The sequence below is a fragment of the Schistocerca gregaria genome, chromosome 3 (genome assembly GCF_023897955.1).
Source record: "Schistocerca gregaria isolate iqSchGreg1 chromosome 3, iqSchGreg1.2, whole genome shotgun sequence".
NCBI lineage: Eukaryota > Metazoa > Arthropoda > Insecta > Orthoptera > Acrididae > Schistocerca > Schistocerca gregaria.
In genome coordinates, this window is record NC_064922.1 from 497,317,667 (window position 1) to 497,334,662 (window position 16,996).

At 43.3% G+C, this 16,996-nt stretch overlaps 1 protein-coding gene across 1 annotated transcript in view; it reads left to right on the forward strand.

The window, feature by feature from the left end:
• LOC126354067 (juvenile hormone esterase-like) overlaps nt 1-16,996 on the forward strand; it is a 113,332-nt gene that overhangs the window by 76,663 nt on the left and 19,673 nt on the right. The window contains exon 7 of the mRNA XM_050003441.1: nt 5,412-5,593. Within this exon, the coding sequence (XP_049859398.1) occupies nt 5,412-5,593 (182 nt within the window). The remainder of the gene's footprint in view (nt 1-5,411; nt 5,594-16,996) is intronic.

A 16,996-nucleotide genomic window follows, 5' to 3' on the forward strand; every position in this document is an offset into this window, starting at 1 on the left:
TCTTAAACTGGCCCTGTATGTCTGAAAAAGAAAACCATCAGCCATTAAAACAATGATAAGTAAATTCATGTTGCTGTTGTGGTCTTCAGTCCTGAGACTGGTTTGATGCAGCTCTCCATGCTACTCTATCCTGTGCAAGCTTCTTCATCTCCCAGTACCTACTTCAGCCTACATCCTTCTGAATCTGCTTAGTGTTTTCATCTCTTGGTCTTCCTCTACGATTTTTACCCTCCACATTTCCCTTCAATATTAAATTGATGATCCCTTGATGCGTCAGAATATTCCCTACCAAACGATCCCTTCTTCTAGTCAAGTTGTGCCACAAATTTCTCTTCTCTCCAGTTCTTCAATACCCTCTCATTAGTTATGTGATCTACCCATCTAATCTTCAGCATTCTTCTGTAGCACCATATTTCGAAAGCTTCTATTCTCTTCTTGTCTGAACTATCCATCGTCGACGTTTCACTTCCGTACATGGTTACACTCCATACAAATACTTTCAGAAACGACTTCCTGACACTTAAATCAATACTCGATGTTAACAGATTTCTACTATTCAGAAACGCTTTCCTTGCCATTGCCAGTCTACAGTTTATATCCTCTCTACTTCGACCATCATCAGTTATTTTGCTCCCCAAATAGCAAAACTCCTCTACTACTTTAAGCATCAGCATCACCTGACTTAATTCGACTGTCTGAACCGACAACTTGCCTCTGTGTGCGCCTAGCTCCAACTCAACCAGATGAGAGCCAGACGAGCCAGGCAATGTCGTCTGGAAGCGAAGTCTGCCTACCAAGACGCCCGTCTGCCAAGACGTCTGGCCCCCGAAGTAACTTTTTGCAGACCACTTCCGACAAGGAAACTCTGTACTTCCAGTGTTTTTGGCCCTGCATAATCTGTGATTGGCTCTACCAAGCGACGAATAAGAACTCATCTTACAGGACTCTAGTCTCTCTCCCTTACTTGCATTTCAGGTAGTTAATCAGTTGCAAAACTTGTTGGTCTTGGTGCTATAAAATGTGTCTGAAATATTGCCTCACTCTGCCTTCCTGCATGCACTGAGCAATTTGGAAGGACCTCTGTCACCACAGTAAACTACTTACTCCTACTAAGTTATTTGTGTGAAACAATGGTAATCGTTTTTACATTTCTTTAACTATCTGGTTTTGCAGCACCTGGCGAGGTGTCGGTATCTGACTATCTTCAATGGTGCCATAAATTTTTTGCTCCCATTCCAATTCCAATATGTTATCCTAACAACCCGTGCTGTTTTGGCGAATTTTGACTGACCCTTGTTTCTCTCCACAGAGGTAGTTCTCCTCGGAGTCTGGCATTTAGCACCATGTATCCTGCGGCCACACAGCTCACAAAAAACAGTCTCTGTTGTTCATGCATCTCCTGAAGATGCAATGTGCATTGAAGTACTTATGGCAGTCGAGGATACGTCGACGTCGTCTCACATAGCCCAGCCCAACTCTGATAACTGTCTTGAGGGTCCCTTTGCACAAGGGCGAGTGGTTGTTCTGCGAATGGTGATGGAGGACTGACTCCCTGCTCGTTATGGACCTACTCCGTTTCTCTCATTCTCTGTGGAGTTCAACTTGCTTCAATGATGTCTTCTCATTTAGCTGTGCGTTTAGGGTAATATACGAAACTGTAACCTTAATACCGGTAGTTAAGTATTGCCAATCACTGGTACTGATTCACATTTCATTATTCAGTGGAGATTATTTTATTCCAATTATGATTGACTCTTTATTACAGGTTTTACGTAAGTTACAGGACAAATTGAAAAAAAAACAATCATGTAATAAAGTACCGTCATCAGGCTATCCCATGGTGAAAAACAAACACAATGCATCATTAAATACTTTTTAGAAAATATTTATAAAATGTATTCCTATATGACAGCTAAAGTAAGGAACAAAGTGCAGCTTTAAAATATTAGAAGCTTCCCATCCACGCAACACAGTCGTCAGAGCCACTTACGAAGTAGATTATTTTGTTATTATAATAATAAGTAAAGTCAACGCTATGCGTTAGACAGAAGAAAACTGCAGCAAGATGTCAAAAGAGAAGGTGTCGTATGTCAGTCAGCAAAAACAGACCGTTAGAGGATCACTTTGCTGTCCATCTGTCTGTCTGTCTGACTATTAAGAAACCTTTTTCTCAGGAACAGGCAGATGCGTCAAGTTGAAATTTATGAGTAAAACATTTAAACTTATAAGTCTATACAGTCTAAATGTACGACCATTTATGTCAAGTATCTCGATACTTGCAAACTCATTCATCAAAACCTAGAACGTACTTGACATTGACCCTGAATTATGAAATGTGGCAAGAAGCAAGATTCCACAGTAAAAGTAAGGGAAAAACCGAAAATTATTAATTTGAAATTATATCACAATAGAAAAAAATTTTCGTCACTTGTTATCCAATTCCTGTCTGTCCGTCTGTTAAAACCCCTTTCTCTCAGGAACACCTGGACGTATCAAGTTAAAATTTGTGTCACATGATAAGGTAAACTGATAAGGTAACTGATTTGTGTGTGTGTAATATATAACTTCTGCACCATTTCAGTGCAGTAATGTGTTCATTGTAAATAAGTATTATAGTAGTTCTAAAAAAATGGTTCAAATGTCTCTGTGCACTATGGGACTTAACATCTGAGGTCATCAGTCCCCTAGAACTTAGAATTACTTAAACCTAACTAACCTAAGGACAGCACACACATCCATGCACGAGGCAGGATTCAAACCTGTGACCGTAGCGGTCGCGCGGTTCCAGACTGAAGCGCCTAGAACCGCTCGGTCACACGGCCGGCTTAGTAGTTCTATTACATGTTTATTACTTTATAAATAAATAAAAACTTTTTTTATTTTAAATTGAGTGCATTAGTGTTTGTAAAATGATTCTTTCATATAGTGTTCATTAAAAAAATGACGATCATTCCACTTGGGTCCTGTGGAATGGTACATTAGCTTATTTGTTTTAGTTGTAAATATTTGTCATGTATTATTGTTTTTCTGACATGTTCTACATCCTGGAAGACCTCCTCACTACTGATCAATTGGAATGAAAGTAAAAAACCAAACCAACACCAAAATTGGCGTCTGTGAATTCCGGATAATTCCGCTACGCGGCGCTGAGTGAGCTATTTGTCGAGTTGCGTGCTAGACGTGAAGGGCTGTACAATCCGCTGTCATAAGCTGTTCTTCGCGTGGTAAAAATGTGTAACTTCAACATTTCTTACAAAACACTTGCAGTGCCTCTTAGCAGCTAAAATTTCGGCAATGCATTTCTTTCGTTGTCTTGTTGCTGGGTAAAAAATTTCAGGGTAGGTTTCGACATGTCATACTGAACCATTCACTTGTTAGGGGACTCCCTGCTTCCAGCAGTCATGTTTCGGTAAGTCTTCATGGCAAAAATTGACTTGTACACCAGATGCGCTGATGCTACTACAATTATGGATATTTCGACAGAAAGAAAACAGGCAAGACATTCCTTACGATATGGAATTTCTTGCTCGTATTTTACGTACTTTTGCCCAAGTGAAGGACTGTGCGAATGACCTTAGAACGACGACACGGCAGCTGTCTACAAGAGCTATAAATGCATTGCAGTTACGGTGGACTTTTTTAACATATTTTGTAAGGAAATGTACACAATGAAACAAGTAATGAAATCATAATGTTTCATTTATTCGCACCTGCGTTTGTCCTGTTCCACATCATTTTTACATAATTATGTTCATAAGACTTCTTTGTTCAGATTCACGAACACTATCACTCCTCCAAGCATGTACCTTTCCTCCTGACTCACCCACTGTGTTCATTTCACTGGATATTCAGCCTGTATGATATGATTTGATTGGTGTTGTTACTTTTCAGTAATAATGATTCCAGTCATTTCAGTGAATGTGCGAGGTCTTTTTATCAAATACATTATTTCTCAAGTCAGCATCTCTTTTTCTCAACGAATAGTTCTACTAATCGTACAGGGATGAATAAGGTATTGTTAGAAAGGTTTTCAGCCGGCTTCGGCCGTTGCACATCGATTTTGGGCTAAAACTTACTATTTTTGGAATACGTTAACACAAGAGACTTTCAACTCTCAAAGACGAAAGGGCATCGTAAATTCCCAGCTTCATATCTATACTTTAGGAAGCTAACTTACAAATCACGAATAAGAGACTCCTTTTTCATACTATAAATTACCGATACTTATTAACTGATAATTTGTATACAGCATTGTCATGGATAATAAGCGTGTAGAGTCCGCCTGCATAGCTGGGCGGTAACGTGCTGGCCTCCCGTGCAGCGTGCCTGGGTTCTATTCCCGGCCGGGTTGAAGATTTTCTCCACTCGTGGACAGGGTGTTGTGTTGTCCTCACGATCATTTCATCCTCATCACCAGCGCGCAAGCCGCCCAAAGTGGCGACGACTTGCACTTGGCCGCCGAGCTTTCGCAGACGGGGCCTTCCTGCCAACGATGCCATACGCTCATCTCTCTCACAGTGAAGACTGCGGCAGTCCATTATCTCTGTCCGTCGTTCGAGCTAACTTTTTAACGAATATACTTTCCGAAACGGGAAACATGTTCGTCATTGTCGCCTTGAATTGTGATTGACCTATTGCTGCTACGGCCTAAAGTGCTCAGATAAAGTAGGAAGTGCAATTAAAACATCAAAATACAGTTAGAAGTTGCGGTTCCCTTAGTGATGTACCATGTAAGAAGCGAACAATATCTCCTAAACTACACATTCCGCATTTATTTACGTCTTTTCATTTTATATTCGTATTTCTTATTAAACTTCTCTTCGACAACAGGTAAATGTAAATACTGCGGTCGAAAGTTAGAAATTACAGGTACGTGATGACAGTCAGATATTGTGCTGAGGAGTAAATTACATGTCCTTATTTATTTTATTTTGTGTTTGTATTAGCTCATTAATTATTAAGTTTTTTCGACAACAGGGTATTCTAAATATATACACAGATCCATCATAAATTCGTGATTATTATTTTACGCCGTTCGGTTCAGTTTTAAAGATTTTTCTCTTCCCCAACTACCGTTATCTCAATGCCTACACTTATTCCAAATACTATCACTATTTAAAACTATGAAAGTGAGAAAGTTTCGTACGGGTCCCCTGGTTTCTTATCATACCGAAAGTATACCTCTTACTGTATTCGCGTTGCGGTATGGTCATTTTCATTCCCTCTAACGCCTGCCTTAAAACAGTGAAAATAAGGTTAACCATCTTCACCTAAACTGATATCATCTTGTAAAGTTTTTAATAGAATTAAAATGTCAGCTACTGTGATGACGTTGTATGTAACACGACTTATATTTTACTAATTTCTATTGTCTTTATTGTAATGTCTAACGTACGATGTTTTGCTCGTAGGTGCTGGAATTCTGTCCAACCCAAATAAAATCAACGCACTTAACGACCAGTTTGTTGAGACGGTCGGACCAAATCTGCACTTGCCAACTGTGGAAGAACAGCAGGAGGCGGCTGCCAAGCTGAGGGAATTCTACTTTGGCAACGGGACGATCTCTCTAGACAATCCGGAGCCGCTCGTGAATGTGAGTACATAAGAAGAATTTAAACGTCAAACAGGAGTTTCTTATAATACACGGAAAATAATTCCATAAATGTCCTTGTGTCAGCACTTGCATACTCTTATACATCGAGATAACACAGACAAAAACCCACTGCATTTGTAGCTCGAAAAAGCAGATGTGCGTCCGGCTGTACTGATGTTTTCTGCAGTTTCCACAACTTCCTTCATAGGAATAGCGAATTGTTTCTCAAACAGGACACACTTACCTCACATTTCTCTGTATGAGCTAGCACTCTGTACTTAATGAGGTCGATAAGACGTTAAACTTTAAGGTTTCTTCTTTGATTTTCTAAATGCGAAACGCAGTAATCCAAATTAATCCAATATAAACCTTTAGGAACTACAAGGAACACTAAAATATTTCGTAGGAACTTGTTGTCTGTTTAAATTTCACATTCACACAAGAAGTATGTCCTACACCTGACTATATCTTCTGCAGGCAGTATCGATTCTAAAAACACAGGTGCCCCAGATCGAACGGCTAAATCCAATAGTCTATAACTATTTTAAATTACAGATACCAACTCGTGTCAAAGATCTCGATATTGAGAGTGCTGCGGCTGCTGATATTGTAGTACTGGAGTGGGGACACATGGAAAACGATGTAGCATATCCACATGTTATCATTGTCAAGTGTATGTATTTTTTATTCCGCTCTGTTTTACTCATTTCATTGAAACGCCACATCTCCACTCCGATGACGAATAAGGCGAGGACGAAATAAAACATAGTAACTTCCTTATGAATCTCCAGCATGACGCAGGAAAATTGGGCCAGAAACTTACTTTTATTAAAGCTGTTCTATGTAATTTCGTCGAAGTCGCAATGAAAAATATCCTTTATTCGCGGTGACTAGTTTTGGTAGGACGTCATTTACCAAACGATTGCCTATAAATAAATTACAGCTGTTGTTACAAACTTTCTTGAAACTGAACAATTTCACGTACGGAGGACATCGTTCTTGTTCGTATAGAAAAAAAAGTTACATACACTAATGGCCATTAAAATTGCTACACCAAGAAGAAATGCAGATGATAAACGGGTATTCATTGGACAAATACATTATACTAGAACTGACATGTATAACATTTTCTCGCAATTTGGGTGCATAGATCCTGAGAAATCAGTACCCAGAACAACCACCTCTGGTCGTAATAACGGTCTTGATACGCCTGAGAATTGAGTCAAACAGAGCTTGGACGGCGTGTACAGGTAAAACTGCCCATGCAGCTTCAACACGATACCACAGTTCATCAAGAGTAGTGACGGGCGTATTGCGATGAGCCAGTTGCTCGGCCACCATTGACCAGACGTTTTCAATTGGTGAGAGATCTGGAGAATGTGCTGGCCAGGGCAACAGTCGAACATTTTCTGTATCCAGAAAGGCCTGTACAGGACCTGCAACATGCAGTCTTGCATTATCCTGCTAAAATGTAGGGTTTCGCAGGGATCGAATGAAGGGTAGAGCAATGGGTCGTAACACATCTGAAATGTAAGGTCCAATGTTCAAAGCGCCGTCAATACGAACAAGAGGTGACCGAGACGTGTAACCAATGGTATCCTATACAATCACGCCGGGTGATACGCCAGTATGGCGATGACGAATACACGCTTCCAATGTGCGTTCACCGCGATGTCACCAAACACGGATGCGACCATCATGATGCTGTAAAGAGAACCTGGATTCATCCAAAAAAATGACGTTTTGCCATTCGTGAACCCAGGTTCGTCGTTGAGTACATCATCGCAGGCGGTCCTGTCTGTAATGCAGCGTCAAGGGTAACCGCAGCCAAGGTCTCAGAGCTGCTGCAAACGTCGTCGAACTGTTCGTGCAGATAGTTGTTGTCTTGCAAACGTCCCCACCTGTTGACTCAGGGATCGAGACGTGGCTGCATGATCCGTTACAGCCATGCGGATAAGATGCCTGTCATATCGACTGCCAGTGATACGAGGCCGTGGGATCCAGCACTTCGTTCCATATTACACTCCAGAACCCACCGATTCTATATTCTTCTAACAGTCATTGGATCTCGACCAACGCGAGCAGCAATGTCGCGATACTATAAACCGCAATCGCGATAGGCTACATTCCGACCTTTATCAAAGTCGGAAACATGATGGTACGCATTTCTCCTTCTTACACGAGGCATCACAACAACGTTACACCAGGCAACGCCGGTCAACTGCTGTTTGTGTATGAGAAATCGGTTGGAAACTTTCCTCATGTCAGCACTTTGTAGGTGTCGCCACCGGTGTCAACCTTGTGTGAATGCTCTGGAAAGCTAATCATTTGCATATCACAGCATCTTCTTCTTGTCGGTTAAATTTCGCGTCTGTAGTACGTCATCTTCGTGGTGTAGCAATTTTAATAGCCAGTAGTGTACTTGCATCGTAAGAAATGAAACTTAATACAGCCAGTAACTCACATTTTCAAGTAGTGACAATCGGCATTTATGAGGAATGTATGCAAAATCATCTACAGTGTGTTAACAGTGCTTCTTTTCAAATAGCACGAGGACGATTGATAGCTACATGAAGCTACAGCAGCTTGAAAGTAAATTGGCCAGAAGCCGCTATAGTAGCACATAAACCTGTGCGCGCTCTACAGCGACAAACGAACAGTAAGTTTGATTCTTAAAACCTACAGTTATATAGCTTATTCTGAAGGTGGCAGGGGTAAAATACAGGGAGAGAAAGGCTGTTTACAATTTGTACAGAAACCAGATGGCAGTTATATGAGTCAAGGAACATGAAAAATAAGCAGTGGTGGGGAAGGGGGTGAGACAGGAGTGTAGCCTCTCCCCGATGTTATTCAATCTGTATATTGAGCAAGCAGTAAAGGAAACAAAAGAAAAATTCGGAGTAGGTAAAAAATCCATGGAAAAGAAATAAAAACTTTGAGGTTCGCCGATGACATTGTAATTCTGTCAGAGACAGCAAAGGACTTGGAAGAGCAGTTAAACAGAATGGACAGTGTCTTGAAAGGAGGGTATAAGATGAACAACAACAAAAGCACAACAAGGATAATGGAATGTAGTCTAATTGAGTCGGGTGATGCTGAGGGAATTAGATTGGGAAATGAGACACTTAAAGTAGTAAAGGAGTTTTGGTACTTGGGGAACAAAATAACTGATGATGGTCGAAGTAGAGAGGATATGAAATGTAGACTGGCAATGGCAAGGAAAGCGTTACTGAAGAAGAAAAATTTGTTAACATCGAGTGTAGATTTAACTGTCAGGAAGTCGATTCTGAAAGTATTTGTATGGACTGTAGCCATGTATGAAAGTGAAACGTGGACTATAATTAGTTTAGACAAGAATAGAATGGAAGCTTTCGAAATGTGGTGCTACAGAAGAATGCTGAAGATTAGGTTGGTAGATCACATAACTAATGAGTAGGTATTGAATAGAATTGGGGAGAAGAGGAGCTTATGGCACAACTTGACTAGAAGAAGGGATCGGTTGGTAGGACATGTTCTGAGACATCGAGGGATCACAAATTTAGTATTGGAGGGCAGCGTGGAGGGTAAAAATCGTAGAGGGAGACCAAGAGATGAATACACTAAGCAGATTCAGAAGGATGTAGGCTGCAGTAGATACTGGGAGTTGAAGAAGCTTGCACAGGATAGAGTAGCATGGAGAGGTGCATCAAACCAGTTTCAGGACTGAAGACCACAGCAACAGCAACAATAAAACATTAAGTGTTCAACACATTAAGGGTCATAAAAATAATAACTGGGTTAAAGGTGCAGCGTCATACTACGGCAGAACTGTAAGCAGATAGCTGAATTTTTAAAGCATAATAGTAGGCATCATGTAGTAAAACAAAAACTTAGTAACGAGGAATAACTATGGAACGACACATTACAGCTTAATCCGTACTACCTAAAAGAAACCCATTATTCATATTAAAAGCCATGGTCAAATCATAGGTAATACTCATTCGTTGTTTACCGCTAAAGATGAATCATTCGTGGTGTAACACTTGTCTCGACGTGTGGCGTCAGTTTTCTAAAAGTAAAAACTCGCGTTAATAGAGGAACATTCCCTGTAGTTAGTCGATTTTACTTTATATTTATGGACATTCTGGAGGGTACAGAACGATGGATCCCTGCCTTGGTGGGGTCGGCTCCCTCCCCGTCGCAGTGATGTGCTCATCTGTGTGGGCCTAACAGGGGGTCCCTTGTACTTCCTCCGTGTTTGAATCGCCTGTTCTCCTGTGATGGCAGCTTTCCAGACTCATCGCATAGCCGGCCGGAGTGGCCGTGCGGTTCTAGGCGCTACAGTCTTGAGCCGAGCGACCGCTACGGTCGCAGGTTCGAATCCTGCCTCGGGCATGGATGTGTGTGATGTCCTTAGGTTAGTTATGTTTAATTAGTTCTAAGTTCTAAGCGACTGATGACCTCAGAATTTAAGTCGCATAGTGCTCAGAGCCATTTGATCCACTTTGATCGGATAGCCACGGTCAATGTCAACACTATTCGCGTACGCTACAAGCTGGCTTTACTCTATGACACGCTGTATGACGCGGACGTTGACGAAGCTCTCCTTCAGGACGTGCATGTTGCAACTTCCTGTGCTTCCCACGGCTTTACAGCACATGTCTCTCATGCTCCTAGTAGTAGGGTAGCGATCCTCTTTCGTGACCGTATCCTAGCTGATGCAGTTGCCTATCTTCCTGATGCTAGAAGTATGGCTTTCGCGTTTAGTGACGTCAGGATCGTCAATGTCTATGTGCCATGTGGTTCTTGTTGTGGTTGGCAGGAGAGCCAACCGTATGGTTAAAGGAGGCCTTAATGCAAGCGTCTCAGCTCACGCAGGCTGGCGTGAGGTCTGGAACATGACAAGGGATTTAGAATTGAGAAAAACGGACATAGCTGATGGAATACTTAACTTTAATCCATTAATGGAGAACGGATACTAGTTCCTTGCTAGGTCGTAGCAAATAACGTAGCTGAAGGCTATGCTAACTATCATCTCGGCAAATGAGAGTGTAGAAGTCAGTGAACCATCGCTAGCAAAGTCGGCAGTACAACTGGGGCGAGTGCTAGGAAGTCTCTCTCTAGACCTGCCGTGTGGCGGCGCTCGGTCTGCAATCATTGATAGTGGCGACACACGGGTCCGACGTATACTAACGGACCGCGGCCGATTTAAAGGCCACCACCTAGCAAGTGTGGTGTCTGGCGGTGACACCACAGTTCTGGTATGTTACTGGGAGCATGTTCATTGCGAGCGTCCAGGGTTTACACATTTCACCAGTCATTCTTCCAGCCGATTCGATCGTGTTTACATCTACCGCGATATTATCGGTGGGTCGCCGGCTGCTGAAGTTCGGCCCCCTGCGTTCTCTGACAATGACTCATGTATCTACACCATCAATCTCTGCCGACAAAAGGTGGCGCAGCCATGGACCATGGAAACTGAACACGACTGCGAGCTAATATCCCAAAGATGTTTGGGCCCACATGCGGTTCCTCTTCGAAATGTCTTGGCTCAAACTCGTCTAGGGGTTGAACCGAGTGTGTCGCATTCACGCCCCAAATTAGACACTTGTAACCCTTTGGTTAAATTGTCTGTCTGATGGCAATTTTGCGAAATACGAAGTTAGTATAGCATACAGTAACAGTGATAATAATATCGGGAACTAAATTAACGACCCATAAATGATGTAGGCGACACAGTTGCAAATTGGTTAGAATAATGTTTATACAGAAAGCAAACTAATAGCAAAAGTGATCTATTTAGAGTTACTGTTACACTCGAGTGCATATCCATTTGACACAGTTCGTTCACAATCTCATCGTGAATTACTAGTCCAATACTTCTCTTCGTTAACTTTCGGAAAAGTTAGAGTTCACACCGGGTTCGCGGCTGCTCACCGCTCAGAGACTAAGTCCCGCGATACCACACAAGGCGAAATATTCTAAGCCGTTTCACATCCTAGCTACCTAAAGACTAATCGTTCGCTTTCGCGTCTCAATGTGAACTATATCCTTTGGCGTCTCCAGCCGAACTGTACTCTTTGGTGTCTAGACCAGAACTGCCCTCTGCCCGTCTCCGACCGCGTTTCTCGCGCGCCGAACATCTTCGCTCAGCTGACTATTTCCCCTTCTTGAAGCCATCCGTCTGATTGGCTACAACTTATTCTACATTACTTTACATTTTAACTTATTTAAATAATCAAAGTTTGACCATTTTCACGTTCTAAATAAAGTGACAATAATATCCATTACATAATAAGCGTAAAATTCTTTTACATAAAACCAATACAATTTCCTTCTCAGCTTTGAATGTCACGGTCAGTAACCTTGCACCAATGTGCTTCCTGATAAATAAATAAAGAACAAAAGTAACTATTATGCACTAAACTTTAGAACAAATATTCTGTTACCTAATTATTCAATAAGGTGTCATGCTGTCATCGTTCAATGTGTTTTGTGTGGAGGAAATGATGATGTGATGCTTAACTGAAAATACTGATAATTTAAGTTTATGTATCTTTTAAACAAATAAAGTTACAGAGTTGATATTTACAACGTTTATCATTTTAAGGATGCGCTTTTATACGAAATGTCGATCGTTAAGATGGACCAAAGTGTTCAGATTTTAGCATTCAGGTCTTTGCTACAGAACTTGTTACTTTTACTTTAACAGTAAATCCTAAATTATTATAGACGTTATCAATACTCAAGTTTTATTGGGATCACCATAAAAATTTATGGAGGACGGTAGATTAAAATTACTGCTGCTTGATTCCCTTCATTACAACAGAATTAAATAGTTTTCATAAATGTATCCCTCTATGGCCGATCTTAGGTCCACCATATTTAACACAGCTACGTCTCCTAGGCCTCAAAAGCCTTCTACTGGGTTCCCCTATGACGTAGGTTCTCCTCTGTCTCATTCACACACTATAGTGCTTAGACCTCAATAGACAATAGACGCCTGTGAGTTTCCCCATCTCGTGGTGAATCTGCACCCTTTGCGGCATGCAGTCCTGGACGACAGGGTTCGTTTCACAATTCCTGAAGGCTGAATATTTCGGCCATATACTTAAATTAGAGCGCAATGCTCGTTAACTTAGACGGTCCAACTTACTTCACCTAACTGCCGACAGCTCATCAAGACCGTGCCTACCAGCCATCCTTGTCATGGTGGGTGCTCTGTGTGAAAACTGCTCTCTGCAAGGCCTTGATTGGTTACGGAAGGGAGGTTGCAGTGTTGAGGCGACGGACACAGGAATTCTATTTCACCATTCTCCGGGAATTTACTATGATGTCGTAGTCGCCAGAGCGCCAGGCGATGGCGAATCGTGCTAAGGCACAGCTCACGTCCTTTCTCGCCGCCATCTTGAAGGAGCTATGTTCAGGGCGCGCACACGAGATGGGTTAGTGCAAGACCGTCCATCTACGTATCATGTCATAGCGGAACGACGCCACCGACAGAGGAATCTGATTTGTGTTCTTGCTACTGATGATGCGCAGCGTTTTGATAACCAACTGGATATCGTGTCTACCCCCCGTGCATTTTATGTTACGCTGTAAGCTGAACAACATCACCGCCCTGCCAACATTACAGGGTTCTCCAGACTCTCCTTTGGCTCGGTTCCCGTGGAAGCGACAATGGATCTGATTGCTAATGTCACGGATGACCAAGTCCATGACGCTATCCAGGTGAGTTCTACGAACAGGTCGCCTGGCCCTGACGGCCTGCCATTGCAGTTTTACCGGACATTTCGTGCCCTCCTAGCTCCAGTGTGGACGGAAATTTGTCGGGACTTTATGTCACCTTTCGTGCCGATTCCAGACGACTTCCTCGAAGGTTTCCTCATCCCCATCCACAAGCCTCGGGGTAACTCACGGATATGCGATTACCGTCCCTTGACGTTACTCAACAGCGATACAAAGATCTTTACCCGGCTGTTAGCTGCGCGGCTTAAACGGACACCTCGGTACGTGGTTTCCCCCGATCAAACATATTTGGGAGGTACCAATAACACCCACACTGCCCTCTGTCGCTATCGGGACATAATCGCTCTTACACACAAATGTCGCACGCCTGGACTTTTGACAGCTCTTGACTCCAGCCAGGCGTTCGATCGAGCCAATCACGACGACTCTAGAAAGGGTGCTTCGTAATATGGGCTATCCTGATACTACCATCCACGTAGAAATGCGTCTTCTTCATAGAGCTACGTCTCGTGTACTCTACAACGGCCGTCTTACTCTTCCCATCTCGATCCGTCGATCAATACGTCAAGGCTGCCCGCTCTCTGCACTGTTGTATGCATTCGCCATGAAACCGTTGCTATGGTGCCTCCGTCAACGCCTCTCTGGGATGCCTCTCGGTGACCATGTATTCATCTGCACTGCAGATTCAGATATTCTCGTCATCGTTCTTCGAAGCGGTGCTGAGGTGAAGGAGTCACTGGCATGGGTTACCACCTATGGTGAATCTTCTGGCCGCTGCTTTAACGTCTGCACATCGAGCGCCCTTGCTATAGGTGCGGAACTTTCTGCGGACAGTGCTGCTCCTTTGCGTGTCGCTGATACTCTCCGATGCTTAGGACTCGATTTCGCAAGTGATCTGCGGTGGACAGTTGCCCTCAACTGGCGATGTCTACTTTTCCAACTTCGATCTGGACTCTTAAATGATCATTTACGAGCGCTCCATCTTCTGCAACGCACACAATACGTAAATGTATATTTGGCGTCACGTATACCCCACGTGGCACAGACACTTCCTATTCCATCATCAATGGCCCGCCGCATGCTAGCGGCAATGAGTTCGTTTGTTTGCCACGGCTTGCTGTTCAAGATAAGGTACGAAACCATGACCCTCCCGCGGTGCAAGGACGGTGTAGGTCTGATCTTGTGCCTGACAGAGCGGTAGTCCTTTTCATTGGCTCTCACATGACGTTGTGGCGCCTACGTGTCTTACCAGCCTATTGCTGGAAACCCTTGCACCACACTCTCTCCCAGCAACTACCCAAATTTCGGAAGTCCCGGCGCCCTTCTTTTACTTCCGCCACTTTTTCCTTGAACTGTGCTACGTCCGTACTGTGAAACTGCTGGCGCAATTGACATACACGGAGGCGATCTATGGTTTCCTTCAGCAGCACAGGTCAACGAATGTGGTTGAGGGGAAGCTTCTACACGCCGTTTGGCGTGCCGTTCGGCGATCGGTGAGCGCTCCTTATCTTGAAAGTGACGTCCAGTCTGCATGGTACCTTACTGCCAACGGGAAGCAAGTATGCCAGTCACGCCTTCACAGGATTCATTCCGCAGACTGTGATGTTATGGACACAGACGGGTGCAGCCTGGAGTGCAGATCGGCGAGAGGTGTCTGGTTCTTGGTGCTACAGATGTTGTCCCTAATTACCTGTACGCCTCCTCATCAGCTACCTACTCAATTGCTCCTCTTTCCGGACGTAGGAAACTTCCTGCAAGCGAAGAAGAACTCCGTGAGGTGGATTTGTGGACGCGCAGCACACTACTAGTTTGCTGATGGCAAGAAAAGGATTCATGACTTTCGGCAGTTCCTTAATGACAACCGTTGTCCAATTGTCTGCAGTCCAAAATAGACAATTTTTCTCCAATTTTCTCTGCAGTGTCTTCCTTAACGCACCCCAGAGCTGGGGGTGTTCCTGTCATGAAGAGTTTATCCACGCCTGTTCCACACTTAAAACCAATATATTCAGTGGTAATCGGAATGTTCTTCTCGGAAAGACTATACGTTGATAGTCTCCATTAATCTGACGTCTTTTTTGCCGGCCGCTGTGGCCGAATGACACTCGGCGCTTCAGCCCGGAACCACGCGGCTGCTACGGTCGCAGGTTCGAATCCTGCCTCTGGCATGGATATGTCTGATGTCCTTAGGTTAGTTAGGTTTAAGCAGTTCTAAGTCTAGGCGACTGGTGGCCTCAGATATTAAGTCCTGTAGGCCTTAGAGCCATTTCTGACGTCTTTCCGCTTCTTCCTCCTCGCGTGATGTCCGTTTTTGATACTCTTGGTGGTATTAATGACAAAAATAAATAAATAAATAAAAATAGATAAGAACAAAAAGAAAAATAAATAAATAATCGATGTTCATTGTTCAAATGTGTGTGAAATCTTACGGGACTGAACTGCTAAGGTCATCAGTCCCTAAGCTTACACGTTACTTAACCTAAATTATCCTAAGGAAAAACACACACACCCATCCCCGAGGGAGGACTCGAACCTCCGCCCGGATCTGAAGCACAGTCCATGAATGCAGCGGCCTAGACAGCTCGGGTAATCCCGCGCGGCGTTGTTCATTGTACCTCCAATCCATGTTCCCTACGTTTTCCTCAGTTCCTGGAGGGTGGGAACGGAGCATGGTAGCCAGGCCTCGGGTTGCGACCACTACCCACTTTGACCCCCTCGGTCCCAGGTTCGAAACCCGCCACTGCTTGCTGCTTAACAATCAACACTTGACGAAGAGGGCGGAAGAGCGGACAGAGGTTAAGGGCACTCTCTTGTCTAGGGATGAGAAAATGCCACTTAAAGGTGAAATAAAATGTCATGAGGATACAGAAGGCAATAGAAACTTCAGCATTAACGACACTTAACTTGTGTTCACAGGTCATGTGGCCTGTTACTGAAAAAGTGTCTGATGATCCCTTCATTGGCAAAAGCTTCGGAATAGTCCTCATTTCGGATCACCTGGAGGGGACTGCCAAGGGGAAGGTGACCATAAGAAAATATTCAACACTCAACGAAAGGATAACGTTCTACGAGTCGTGGACTGCAATATCAGTAGCTTGAACGTGATAGGGAAACTCGAAAATCTGAAATGGGACATGTAAAGGCTCAGTCTAGATATAGTAGAGGTCAGTGAAGTGAAACGGAAAGAAGATAAGAATTTCTGGCAATATCAACGGTAGCAGAAAACGATGTAATTGGAGTAGAATTCGTTATGAATAGGAAGGTAGGGCAAAGAGTGTTTTACTGTGAACAGTTTAGTGGTAGGATTGTTCTTATCAGAATCGACAGAAAACCAACACCAACAACGATAGTTCATGTATACATGCCGATGTCGCAAGCTAAAGGTGAAGAGATAGAGAAGGTATACGAGGATATTGAAAGGGTTAATCAGTACCTAAAGAGAGAAGAAAATCTAATAGTCATGGGGGACTGGAATGCAGTTGTAGGGGAAGGAATAGAAGAAAAGGTTGCAAGAGAATTTGGACTTGGGGCAAGGAATGACAGAGGAGAAAGACTAATTGAGTTCCGTAATAAATTTCAGCTATTATTAGCGAACACTCTGTTCAAGAGTCACAAGAGAAGGAGGTATACTTGGAAAAGGCCGGGTGATACGGGAAGATTTTGGTTAGATTACGTCGT